Source organism: Podarcis raffonei, chromosome 13, assembly GCF_027172205.1.
Source record: "Podarcis raffonei isolate rPodRaf1 chromosome 13, rPodRaf1.pri, whole genome shotgun sequence".
Classification (NCBI taxonomy): domain Eukaryota; kingdom Metazoa; phylum Chordata; class Lepidosauria; order Squamata; family Lacertidae; genus Podarcis; species Podarcis raffonei.
Genome location: NC_070614.1, coordinates 28,379,557 through 28,393,189, shown reverse-complemented (window position 1 = coordinate 28,393,189; position 13,633 = coordinate 28,379,557). Strand labels below are relative to the sequence as shown.

Here is a 13,633-nt window from a genome sequence, read left to right as displayed (position 1 = left end):
TCCCTTTACCTTTACATTTAAGGGGATGCAGACCCAGCAGTGTATGGGCAAAGTGTCATTAAGGTGATTACGGGGTTCATAATCTGGTTGCTTTCCTACAAGACTTCTTTTAGCATCATGCCTAGGTTGGAGAGTGCCTGCTTTTGGAGCTGACCTGATTGCCTTTTTGAGGAAGGGGTAAAGAGCTGTGCAGGGCAGCATGAACTCTTACTCTAAATTCAGAAATGTCTGAAAGGAGACAGTACACAAACTGCTCAGCTCAGTCCCCTAGAGAACACAGGCTACATCCATACCATACATTTAGCACCCTTAAGGAATCCTGGGAACTGCAGTTGGTTAAGGGTGCTAGGAATTGTAGCCCCGTGAGGGTTAAACTACAGGCCCCCAATTCTTTGGGGGAAGCCAGTTGCTTCATAGAATCATACAGTTGTAGATCATCTAGTCCAACTCCCTCCAATGCAGGAATAGGCAGCTGTCCCATACGGGGAACGAACCTACAACCTTGGTGTTATCCGCAGCATGCTCTAACCAACTGAGCTATCCAGGCTGACAATGTGCTTGAAACGTATGATGAGGATGTGACTCTGGGAGGAGGAGAAAAGTGCTATCCTTCATTCTTTGTATCGCACACCGTTCCTGTTCCAAGACAACAGGTTGAGGAATGGGAAAGCAGAGGATGCCAGAACTCAAGGCCATTGCTTGGAACACACAAACAGCAACCAGAAAATTGCAAGCAAGAGACATGGTCCAGCTCACAGGCACAACAACTATCTGTTCAACCCAGGCAGCACTGCCATTTACTACTAAAAGATTAGCATTGCGTTTTTTGTGACTCTTGTTTTGCATAGTGCTTCCCATCATTTATTGCACTTTCTTTCACAATGACTTTAAGAGAGAGAAGCTTTTGATACTGGTCATTAATATTAAAAGCCTGAGAACTGTATTTTGTTACGGGCTGTATTTTTGTTAGTTCCCAGGATTCTTTGGGGGAGGCCATGACTGTCCAAATATTAAATTTATTGTGTGGATGGGAACAGAGGGATCTGAATGAAAACAAGGCCCTGACCATGTTTTGAAACCTTGGTATAAACTCTGTGATAGAAGAGTTTCTCTCTCCTGCATGGACCCCATTCTGCTAGGGAAGAGGGATGTGAATCAGAACTAGGAATTAAGAAAGTGTGAATTAAGAAAGCCGAACATGGCATGCAAAATGTGCTGGGTTTTATGTATTTTCATGTATGGTTGTTCAGAATCACTTTATGACAAGGGTACGGGTTTCCAGCGAATGCCCTTGGCCCGTGCCACAACCCAAATGCCACCACTGAATGCAATGCTAAGACGTATCAAGTTCAGGAACGCTCCTATCCCCATGGGGCATAAATCCAACATAGAAGACAACCTGTGGAATTGGGAATAGTGCACAGAAAGACCCTCTATATATACCAAGTCAGATCATTGGTCCATCTAGCTGACTGCCAAAATCAAACCATTGGTCCGCTCACATTGATTGGAAGTTGCTCTCCAAGGTTTCAAGAACTGGAGATTCCCAACCCGATCTGGAGGTGTCAGGAATCGAACCTGGGACCTTCTGCATGCAACGTACATTCACTGCTACAGACCTTCCTCACTTCCCCGCCCCCCTGTGTCTGCCACCGGAGACAGCTGCCTCCCTCCGCCCAATTCTAGGGCCACCTCTGCTCATCTGACCCAGGTCCTATTTGCACTGGGAAGGAAGCTGTCGAGAATGAGTCAAGAAGGCGCATTTGGGGTGAATCTGCACTGGTTAGAGCAAGTGAAAATTAGAGGGGAGGGAAATGGCAGGGACTGAACTTTGCTCATTTCTTGGAGGTAGAGATGCGCTGCAGCAGATCTTTCAGAGTTTGGGTACAGCAACATTTAGGCAGTTAGTAACAAGAAATACAGGCGAGACGAGCCAAGAGATCCTTTGCTTATCCACTGCTTCCACCTTGGGTCATTCTTCTTACAGCAAGTTCAGAGGTCAAACAGTAATTAGCAGTTGGTTCACCTGAAGTAGCATGCCTCCTTCATCCCTTCTCACCCCCCCACCCTGCCCCTTCTCAGTGCAGCACACTCTCCCCTCGACACTCATCTTTCTTTCAATCTAATATTACACATTAGATTGCTCACATGAGTCTGCCTTTAAGAATTGCTCCTCTCACAAATAGATGGGGTCTGTGTCTTGGGGGAGGGAGGGGAGCTGCTCTGGACTGGGACCCTGGCATGGAGCACAGGGGGACTTAACTCTTTGTCCCTGCTGCAGTTTTCCAGGGAATCTTTCCCATAATGATTTGCCTGCTGAGAAACCTCCCTGAGCATCTGCCATGGAGACCTTGTGTGTCGCTGCAGAGGACACTGAAATCCAGTGCACATTCCACACTCCATTGATGTAAAGAGCAAGGAACTGGCCAGGCAATTGTACTCTAGAACATAAGTAAGCCATAAGAACATAAGTAACCCAGCGGAAATCAGGAACTGTTTTCAGAACTACTTTAGACAACTCTACACACAAGGGCCGCAGAAAGAAATGGATATACAACAATTCCTCGAGAAAAATGGGCTGAAAAAGGTTTCACAGGAAAGTAAGACAATTTTGAACCAGGAGATATCAGCACAAGAAATAGAAGATGCCATTCAAGGCATGAAGCTGGGCAAATCCCCTGGACCGGATGGACTGACTTGCAAATACTACAAAGTTTTGAAGGAAGGGTTGATACAACCTCTGAAGGAAGTCTGTAATGAGATTATGGAGGGGAGAAGGGCACCCGATACGTGGAGAGAGGCCTACATTACACTTATACCAAAGACAGAGACTGAAAAGACTCAACTTAAAAACTACCGACCCATCTCGTTATTAAATGTGGATTACAAAATCTTTGCTGATATTTTAGCAAAGAGATTGAAAAGAGTTTTGATGGAGGAGATTCACGGGGACCAAGCGGGCTTTCTCCCGAAAAGGCATTTGTCGGATAATGTAAGGAATATAATTGACATTTTGGAAAAGTTGGAAGTGAATATAAACACTAAGGCTGTTTTGATATTTGTGGATGCCGAGAAAGCCTTTGACAACATTTCTTGGAGTTTTATGTTGAAGAACCTCCGGGGGATGGGGGTAGGCCAAGGGTTTGAGAATGGTATAGGTGCAATATACTCTGAACAGAAAGCAAAATTAATTGTAAATAATGTGGTTACAGAAGAGTTCAAGATTGAAAAAGGGACACGTCAGGGGTGCCCTATCTCCCCACTACTTTTTATATCGGTCCTGGAGGTTTTGCTTAACATGATTAGGAGGGACCAGTTGGTTAAAGGGATTCAGGTCGGAGCCAAACAATATAAATTGAGAGCATTTGCAGATGACTTAGTACTTACATTGCAAGAGCCAGAAGCTAGTACGAAAAGAGTTTTGGAAATAATCCAAGAGTTTGGTCAATTGGCAGGATTTAAATTGAATAAGTTAAAGACAAAGGTATTGGAGAAAAATTTAACACAGGTTGAAAAAGAAAGGTTTCAGAATGAGACAGGGTTGACTGTGGTTAAAAAAGTGAAATATTTGGGTATTAACATGACAGCTAAGAATGTGAATCTATTTAAAGACAATTATGAAAAAACTTGGACAGAAGTGAAAAAAGATTTGGAAATTTGGTCTAACTTAAAGCTTTCCTTGTTAGGTCGAATGGCAGTCATAAAAATGAATGTGTTGCCAAGAATGCTGTTTTTGTTTCAAGCATTGCAAATAATGGATAAAATGGACTGTTTCAAGAAGTGGCAAAAAGATATATCTAAATTTGTCTGGCAGGGCAAGAAGCCCAGAATTAAATTTAAGATATTAACGGATTCAAAGGAAAGAGGGGGGTTTGCCCTGCCTGACTTTAAACTGTACTATGAAGCGGCAGCTTTCTGCTGGCTGAAAGAATGGCTGCTTCTTGAAAATACAGACATTTTGGACTTGGAAGGTTACAATAATATCTTCGGGTGGCACGCATATTTGTGGTATGACAAGGTTAAAGCACATAAAAGTTTCAAAAACCATATTGTCAGAAAAGCACTATTAAATGTCTGGATCAGATATAAAGATTTGCTGGAAAATAAAACTCCAAGGTGGTTGTCGCCAATGGAAGCTAAGGCAGTTAAAAAGTTAAATATGGAGTCGAAGTGGCCAAGATACTGGGAAATCTTGGAAAAGGAGGGGGACAAACTGAGATTGCAGAGTTTTGAGAAATTAAAAGGGAAGGTGAGAGACTGGTTGCACTATCATCAAATAAACGAAGCGTTTAAATTGGACAGTAAAATTGGCTTCCAGGTGGAAAAATCAAAATTGGAGACAGAACTGTTAGAACCCAGTACTAAGAATTTGTCTAAAATGTACAATTTACTGCTGAAATGGAATACACAAGATGAAACGGTTAAATCAGCTATGATTAAATGGGCCCAGGACATTGGTCATAATATTTTGTTTGCTGATTGGGAAAAGTTGTGGACCACCGGGATGAAATTTACGGCATGTAACGCCTTAAGAGAAAACATTATGAAAATGATATATAGGTGGTACATAACCCCAGTCAAGCTTGCAAAGATTTACCATTTGCCTGATAATAAATGTTGGAAATGTAAAGAAAAGGAAGGTACATTTTTTCACCTTTGGTGGACGTGCCCGAAGATTAAGGCATTCTGGGAATTGATCTATAATGAACTTAAAAAGGTATTTAGATATACTTTCTCTAAGAAACCAGAGGCCTTTCTCTTGGGTATTGTCGGCCAAGGGGTGTTAAAGACGGATAGAACTTTCTTTATGTATGCCACAACAGCAGCTAGAATACTCATTGCGAAGTACTGGAAGACGCAAGATCTACCCACACTGGAAGAATGGCAGATGAAGGTGATGGACTACATGGGCTTGGCAGAAATGACGAGCAGAATCCGAAACCAGGGAAGAGAAGCAGCGCAAGAAGAATGGAAAAAGTTTAAGGACTATTTAAAGAAATACCATAAAATTAATGAAAGTTAGAATGATGTTGGACTGGAAGTTAAATGGTTACTATTAGTAAGGGTTAAGACAAGGAGAATAAGGAAGATTAGTTTAAATGTAATTGAAAACAAGGGAAGATTTGCTGAGTAATTGACAAGAATCTGGAATATAGAAATGGGAGGCATGAGGAAGTCGGGGAAGAAGGGTATAAGAAATTAGGATATGAAATGGTACATGTTTTTTGTTTTGTTTTTGTTTTTGTGTGTTTATGTGTTTGTCGTATTTATGTTATGTTTGTATGGTTATAAAAAAAACTCTCTAATAAAAAATATTATATAAAAAAAAAATTGTACTCTAGCTCTGCCATTGTCCTGGGTGAATTAGCCATGCTCAGTTAGGGAGGGCTGAATTTGATCATTTCTCTTTCTCTAACTTTCTCCTTTTCCCAACATTAAATTCAATTTGCCACATTTCTGCATCAGTTTGCAATTCCTCATGAATATTCACCAGCACCTTCGCACACATTTCTCCTAATACACACATTTTTCTATGCACTTTGGCGTAATGTGCACATTTTTGCAAGCAATTTTTTTAAACCTAATGCATTTGTGCACCTTATTTTCATTAATATATGTAATTTGATGCACACTTCCCTCCTCCCAATATGTGCATTTTTGCACATTGGAGAACTGCATCGCGAAATTCAGAGAAGTGTGAATTTCAAATGATGATGGTGTTTTTTTCTATTTGCACATTGTTTCATGAACAATGCATTTGGTAGGTTCACATGAAAAGATGAACCAAAGCAAATTTCTTTCCACAATTCCTAGCTAGAATTTACCCAAGACACTCCCTAGGTAACAAACTGTAAGGAAAGAGAGGTGGTGGAAGCAAGCTCCTTTCCTGGGAAATTTGTCTTGTGTTTCGCTAATGATCTCCTTATTGAGAAGCTTCAATAAGCTTACAACAAAACTCCAAACATAGTTTGAAACCCCCAATACAATCTGAATTTCCTTGAATTAATTTAGATGTGAGGACACTGTAATTCAGCCCATGTGTTCCTTCCAAGCTGGAATGCCTGTCAAAGATGTGTGTGTTCCTATTTCCAGATTCCATCTAAGTCAGGCTTACTCAGGTACATCCTGAAACACTAAATTCTAGGTTGCTGTTTGCAAGGCTCCTGCAGTGTGATTTCTCACTTCATTGCTTGGCCCGTGAACATCTTGTTTCTCTTCTTCTTCAAGGGATTTGGATTACTCACCGCTTCCGGTTGCAAGCGACATGTTGGAATGTTTCACTGCAGGGTCGTCGTATCCTTCAATATCAATTTCCCTCTGAATGTCAGCTTCATAGTCCTGGCACGGGAGGAGGGGGAAGAAAAAGGAATAATCATTTAAATACTCTATAAAGCAACTATCAAGTGTTCCAGATCACAAACCTCTGTGTTAGCCTAACAGGGGTAACCTGACATTCTTTGCACAAAGTTCAAGGCACTAGTCCTCATTTTTAAGCTTCATTCACAAGATTCTTATAGAAGTGCAGTCTTTGTTTTTGTTTTTCCCCACCTGCGTCTGAGCTGTCATTCCCTTTGGGCTTCCGTTCCCTCTTTCCGTGTACTTCTTGTTCTCTTCCTAACGCTCAGCCTGGAGGTAACATCCCCTGGTTGGCTGGATCTGCTGGAAATCCGAAAGGAAGATGAACAAGTTAGGAAGTTTAGGATCATGAACTGATAGATGTGGCTCTTTGTCCTAGAAGAGATAACTTAAGAGCAGATTGACTGCCCTGCTTTTTTCTTGGAAGAAAACAGAAGCCACCTTTGTCTATATGGTACCTAGAGACTCCCATGGCAATCGCTACAAGTCCTTACAGCTCCTCTGCCCGACAGCGAATATAACCAGCTGAATATAACCAACAGCAAACCATTTGAATCCTCTCTCTGGTTGCTTCAGATATAGCCATTTCCTTTGGAATTACCATCCTTTGTTTTCTCACTTTTTATGGAGCTTCCAGAAAATATAGGTCTCAGCCCATTGCATCCCACTGTTGGCTTCTGGTGTTTACCTAGACCTGATCTGGGGATAATAAAATGTAATAGCCCCATAACTTGCCTAATGCAGAAAGGCAAAGCGCAGTGGCTCTGTTGCCTTTAATTAAACACTTCCTGTTTGCAGGTTTATTCTATTTAGAATCCAGCCTCTCTGCTCTTGCTCCCATCACGCCCGCAGAATGCTGTTTTGTGGGGACTTACACCTGGATCAGGCTGTTTCAGTTTAGCTGGCTGAGCCAGAATCATAGAAACATAGAGTTGGAAGGGACTCTGAGGATCACCTAGTCCAACCCCCTGCAATGCAGGAATATGTAGCTGTCCCTTATGGAGACCTGAGATGGAGGGGCAAGTTATGCCAGTGTATGGATTTTATCTGTCCTGAATCTACCACCAATCAGTTTAACTGAATAACCTCAAGCTGCTTATATTAGAATATATTTCTATTTTAATGTTTTAACATTGTTTTACTGTATATGTTTTATTATGGGAATTTATTTTAGTATTTGTGTAGCTTGTTTTGAAACCAAACAATATACCGTATTTTTTGCTCTATAAGACTCACTTTTTCCCTTCTAAAAAGTAAGGGGAAATGTGTGTGCGTCTTATGGAGCGAATACAGGCTGCACAGCTATCCCAGAAGCCAGAACAGCAAGAGGGATCACTGCTTTCGCTGCGCAGCGATCCCTCTTGTTGTTCTGGCTTCTGAGATTCAAAATATTTTTTTTTTCTTGTTTTCCCCCTCCAAAAACTAGGTGCGTCTTATGGTCTGGTGCGTCTTATGGAGCAAAAAATACGATATATATAAAAACCTTGCATGATCGGAGGAAGAGAAAAAAATATTCATATTCTTCTTATCAAGCATCATTTTATAATCTTCCATGGTGTCCCATTCAGTCATCTAAAAAGACCCAAATGCGTCAACCTTTCCCCATAGAACAGGTGTCCAGCAGGCCCTGATCATATTTGTTACACTTTTCTGCACCTTTTTCCAGTTCTATGATATCCTTTTTTTAGATGATTTGTTCAGAACTGTATAAGGCATTTCAAGTGCAGCTGCTTTGCAGATTTAAATGAAGGCATATTAATCTCAACAATGCTAGCAGGTTAATTTTCAGTCCCTTTCCTAATAATCTCAAGCATGGGATTTGCCGCACCCCCCTAATCACCGTACACTGAGTTGAAATACATTTTCTGAAGCACTAGGAGGCGCTGTTCAGCAAAAGTTGCTGAGTCAGGGGGGCTGCCGGTGCCTAGCATACTAAAGGAATTGTCTCTGCTTAGTCACCTAGCCAGAGAGTGCAAAAAGCCATTGCAAGAAACCAGTCTTTTCTTGATTCTGCACCCCCTTTGTGGTCCAATTTCCAATGGGGTAAAAGCAGGGGCTGTTCAGGGCCAAACTCATCTTCAGCATCTCAGCAAAGTCACTGTCTAGGAGAGCATAGAAGCTAGCAGGCTGAGCTACGAACTAAGAAGTCTTTGGTTCAAAAATTGGGAAACCAATATTTTTCCAACTTTCAGTTCCGTTCTCTACATGAAAATTCAAGGGCATTTCCTTGAGCCCTTTATCTAATATACATTTTCATGTATGCAATTTTTGACTAAGATATTACTATAAATTAATCTTAAAAAAACGATTTCCTGCCAACCCTTCACCATCCGATCAGGTTCAAGCAGTTTAAGAATACAATATTAAAAACTGTTTAAAACAGATTAGATGTATATACCTCAACCGAGGTAAAGAGATGTGTCTGCACAATGGCAGTGCCAGAAACACTATTTTTGGTGGCGGTGGCAGCAGCAGCCGCAGGAATTCCACAACTTCTGGACTATCGCAGAGATTGCTCTCTCCTGTGCTGTTAGCCCCAACATTTATGAGGGTACAGCAGAACGGCCAAGAGGGAACTATGCAGAGGTCACAAAAATATATATTTTTACAAGCAATTTCACCATAATATGATGTATTTTGTACATTATTTTAACTATATTAGTGAAATTCTGCACCTTCCTCTAATGTGCATTCTTTGTTTGGAGAACTGCACCACAACATTCAGGGTGCAAATTTCAAAATGCAAGTTTCAAAGTTGCATTTTCATTCACTATTGGTTTGGAAAGTGCAAGTTGGGTAGGTTTGCATAAAAACGTGGATGCTGATGTATTTCTCCTAATCACTATTCAAACCTCAGGGACTTCTTATGCACACCCAAGCCCTATTCACCCTGCTGTACCAGCCAATCTATGAGGAAGGCAAGATATAATTCAAAGCAGGGCTCAGCAGGGCTTAGACCCAGAACCTGGTTTCTCTTGCCAGGAGTTCAGCCCTGGAATCACACGAAGCAATTTACTGAGTGTCTCTGGGCATGTGCAAAATCCTTGGTCCCATTGAGAAACTGCAATCATATCTAAGCTTTGGCCCCACCCCTGCAAAATTGGCTTCCAGTTTAGAGGGTCCCTGTGGCTTCCACATCAACTTGAGCAATCGCAGCTCTCATTTTAAGAAAAGAAGCTCTATAAGGAATGTTGCCCTGGTGATGCAAATTATCAACTTCCTCCCTCCCCCAATAAACCCCAGATAAATGCTAATCAATATGCACAAAGTGTTCCAGTCCACAATTTGAGCTTTTATGTAATACCTAATTTGGCTCTTTAAAAAAAAGAGCTTTGAGGGACTGCATATTAAGTTTATGGAGTTCTATGGTACCACACCTTAGATAAACTTTATCTTTTTCCTCCTGCACATGCTGGGCTGAGCTCCTTATGCACCAGCTGATGGAGCTGCAAGAGCAATGCTGCAATGGACTAAGCCTCCTTGGGATGCTGTTGCTGCAGAGACCCCCTTCATTGGCAAGTGTACAAAGGGAAGACTGAACAGGTGCATGTTGGGATGCTTTATAGGCACACGGTCCCATTTAAATACAAGGCATTGAATGTGATGGCCCACAGCGTATTGCCCAGCTCTGTGAGTCAAGCAATTCTCCTGTTTTCCCTCCACTTTCTAATTCCTAGATGCTCAGACTCCCTTCCACCCCTCCTTACACTGCCAAATCCTCATACAGAAGACCACCCCACACCTCACTCTTGATCCCTGCCCAACTGCTGCATTGGCAGGCTTTGCTACTTCTACCTTCAGCTAAAGCCAGCATGAGCAAGCAACAGTTCCTTCCTTCTACAGCTCTCAAGCATGCCCATATGGAAGCTTTTCACCTCGTTACCCTCGGTCAGTGATGGCCAAACTTGGCCCTCCAGCTGTTTTGGGACTACAATTCCCATCATCCCTGACCACTGGTCCTGTTAGCTAGGGATGGTGGAAGCTGTAGTCTCAAAACAGCTGGAGAGCCAAGTTTGTCCATCACTGCTCTCAGTCATCATGTCTCCATTTCCTTCTGCAATCTGGACTAATAGATGCCAAGAGATATTGAAAGTATGAATAGCTCAGTGTTAGAGCACCTGCTTGGCATGCAGAAGGGCCTGGGATCATTTCCAAATGTCTCTAGGTAGGGCTGGGAACATTCCCATCTGAAATCCTGGAGCACCAATGCCAGCCAGTGTAGATCCGTTGGGAAAATGTTAGGCTTGGTGGTGGTGGGAAGCAGATGCAGCCTTCTCTATTTGGCCCTCTAGAGTCAACCAGCCTTTCTCAGCCTTGGGTCCTTAGACGGTGCTGGACTACAACTCCCATCATTCCTATCCAACATGGCCAAAGGTCAGAGATGAAGGGAGTTGTAGCTCAAGAACATCTGGTGACCCAAGGGTGAGAAAACCTGCTCTAGACTCTCCCCAGGCCACACCCACTCTTCAGTCACATGACTGGGATGTGTCTTTGAACTCAGATAATGCATCTTGGTTGCCTGCATGGAGGACAGAGAGGGGTATGCGGAGAAACTTACATTTGTTGCTCCGCCCATGTTTGCCTCTGGCTCCACCCACCTTTGGCATGTGGCCCTTGGAAAGTTGCACAGAGAGGAGGGTGGCCCTCAGGCTGAAAATGGTTCCCCACTGCTGGTGTAGACAATACTGAGCTACATGAACCAATGGTCCAATTCATCATCAGGCAGCTTCCTATGCTGGAAACCAGCTGTGATCTATGGCAGATATCTCCAAAACATCTCTCTTCTACCTTTTATTCTTTTTTTTTCTTTTTTTTTTTTAGAGAATCCATTACTTCAATCAGAATAAGCCTATGGCAAAGCCTAGTCACTAGACAACTATGTCTCTATGGAACGCCTATTCTATGCAACAAGAGCATCAGGCAGTTCCATTTCCATCATCTGATAAAAAGGCACTGTACAACTGGTGAAGCTAAAAAGAGAAGCACAGCTAAAAAAGATCAGGCATTGGAGAAGGTTCCATGCAAATGTAGCTTTAGACACGGGCTAAAGCTGGGTTGCTGGAGGGACTACAACTCCCATCATCTCAGACCATTGATTGAGGCTCATGGGAGTTGGAGTCCAGTATCTATTACCACATGTTCTCTATCCATGATTTAAAGTCAGCTAGGGATGGAGAGAAATACATGATGGTGCAGAGAAAGTGAAGAGACAAAAATCATCCAGCACCCCCAACCCAACCCCCCCAAAATAGATCACAGAGTAATCCAATGGATTTGATAAGCATTAGGTTCAGGACAAGCTAAAGGAAGGATTTCTTCCCACAACACCAATGTCTTTAACTTTTGGAATGAATTCCAAAAACATTTGGAGATGACGACCATTTGCTTAGACAGGTTTTGCAAAAGGGAATATGAATTCACAAGGGATAAGTGTATCAATTATGAGAGGTTTTTTTAATTACAAACTTCCCAGAGTACTTTGGCCACAATGAATATATTCTGCCTCCCTTGTTGGAAGCTGCAGCCAGGGAAGGTGCTGTTGCACTAAGGTCTTCCTTTTGGGCTTCCCATAAAAATCTGATTGGTCAATGTGAGAACAGGATGCTGGACTGTATGGGTCATTGGCCTTATTCAGCAGGGCTGTTTTTATGTTCTTAATCTAGCCAGTCACTGTTCAGAGAGAGGGGGTTGACTAACAGTCTGATCCTATATGTGTCTCCTCAGAAATAAGCCCCACTGAGTACAGTGGGACTTACTCTGAGGTAAGCATGAATCTTAAACAAACCTTTGGTCGGATCCAGCAAGGCAATTTCATTATCCTCATAGGAAAGAATGAATAGGAAAGAGATGCTAACTTCTTACAAACTCCTTGTGTGTCCAAAAGTGACATTCATAGCTCTTAAACATTGACAACCTTCCATAAAGTATCTCAACATTTCATTACAGAAGGGTTTGTACACTGTGACCTCCACCCCTCCTTTTGAAGACTAGAGCGTTGAAAAGGATGCTGTCGACAGCTTGCAGACCCACACCAGAAACAAGGAGCTGCACATCGCAAAGAGGAAACCAACCAACTTTTGCAAGAACACAAAGCAGGTTCCTTTCTTGGCAGGAAAAGAAAAAAGCAGTAACCTGCAGCTACTTTCCTAAGAAAGTGAGAGAAGCAAAGGTGGGACATGCCTCAGAAGTCCAAGCAAAGACCAAACAGCTGGTGGAGAAAAATTGTTGGAGGCTCCTGAAACCTCCTTGAGATTTTTTTGGGGAGCAGTGTATTTAGATTAAATGCTCTGAAGAAGGTATGGGGAACTACAACTTCCATCAGTCACAGCAAGCATGGCCAACTGGGATTTCTTTGTTGGCACCAAGCTTCTCAAAGGGTTCCTTGGCCCCTTCCAAGAGCAGCCTCTTCTCCCTCCTCTCACATTGCTCTCCCTTCCATGTCCTGCAAACTCCACCCTCAGCCCCCTCCATCCATAGGCTCCCTTGAAGAACCAACTTATTGTATAAGCTCACCTACCTGTATGTTTGCAGAGAGAGCTCAATGGGAAGGCAGAGAAGGTTCAAGCCAGGGGTCTTTCTGCTGCTCCGTGGAACCCCTCTCTCCTTAGCGGTTCCCTACAGCCTGCAACAGGCGGTAATGAGACGAGAGAGCTCTCCAGAGGAGCTTCAAAGTCCTGACTCATGGCTGCTGCTTTAATCTTGCGGTGCCACCTGGCATCAGGGGTGTTCCTGGTGGGTCTAGATGCAACTTCTTTTTCTGAGGACCAGTAAACAACATTATCTGGAGTTACCATGAGGTGCAACCTCCCTGCTACCCATCCGTGCTCTTGAACTTTGCTGGCTCGCCCCTCCCATCTCACCAGGACTGGTCTCACCAACATTAGAAAGGTCCCGTAAGTTTCGAGCGATTCCTAGCAAGGCCACCTCTTCTTCCTCAATGAGTGCTTGGTCCTCCTGGGTCACGTTGCCTTCTCAGCTCCGCATCCTCGAGATAAACTTGTTTACAGATCTCAAGGGGAATTCCTCTGCTGGGGGTGGAGGGGTGGGGGAAGAAGGGGGAACCCTCACAAATAGAGTCACTGGTGTTTTCCTTTTGGATTGATGTGGTTTTTTTTCATTTAAAAAAACTTTCTCGTGAGGATTCCCTCTTTTCGCTGGAGGCTGATGAGCACCGTTCACAGCTTTCAGCTGAAATGGCTGCTAGAAGAGGAAAGTAAAGATGAAAGCAAGGCAGGAACTGTATCTGTCTGGACCTTATTAACTTTGTATGAGTTCT

At 42.9% G+C, this 13,633-nt stretch overlaps 1 protein-coding gene across 2 annotated transcripts in view; it reads right to left on the bottom strand.

The window, feature by feature from the left end:
* SLC4A1 (solute carrier family 4 member 1 (Diego blood group)) overlaps nucleotides 1-13,034 on the bottom strand; it is a 50,702-nt gene extending 37,668 nt beyond the window's left edge. The window contains exons 1-3 of one of the 2 annotated variants that reach the window (XM_053362716.1): nucleotides 12,875-13,034; nucleotides 6,550-6,657; nucleotides 6,246-6,339 (exon numbers count right to left, since the gene is read on the bottom strand). In XM_053362716.1, coding sequence (XP_053218691.1) covers nucleotides 6,246-6,339; nucleotides 6,550-6,567 — 112 coding nt within the window. In that variant the 5' untranslated portion in view covers nucleotides 6,568-6,657; nucleotides 12,875-13,034. The remainder of the gene's footprint in view (nucleotides 1-6,245; nucleotides 6,340-6,549; nucleotides 6,658-12,874) is intronic. The other variant, XM_053362717.1, reaches the window with a different exon arrangement.
* Nucleotides 13,035-13,633: the final 599 nt, after the last annotated feature.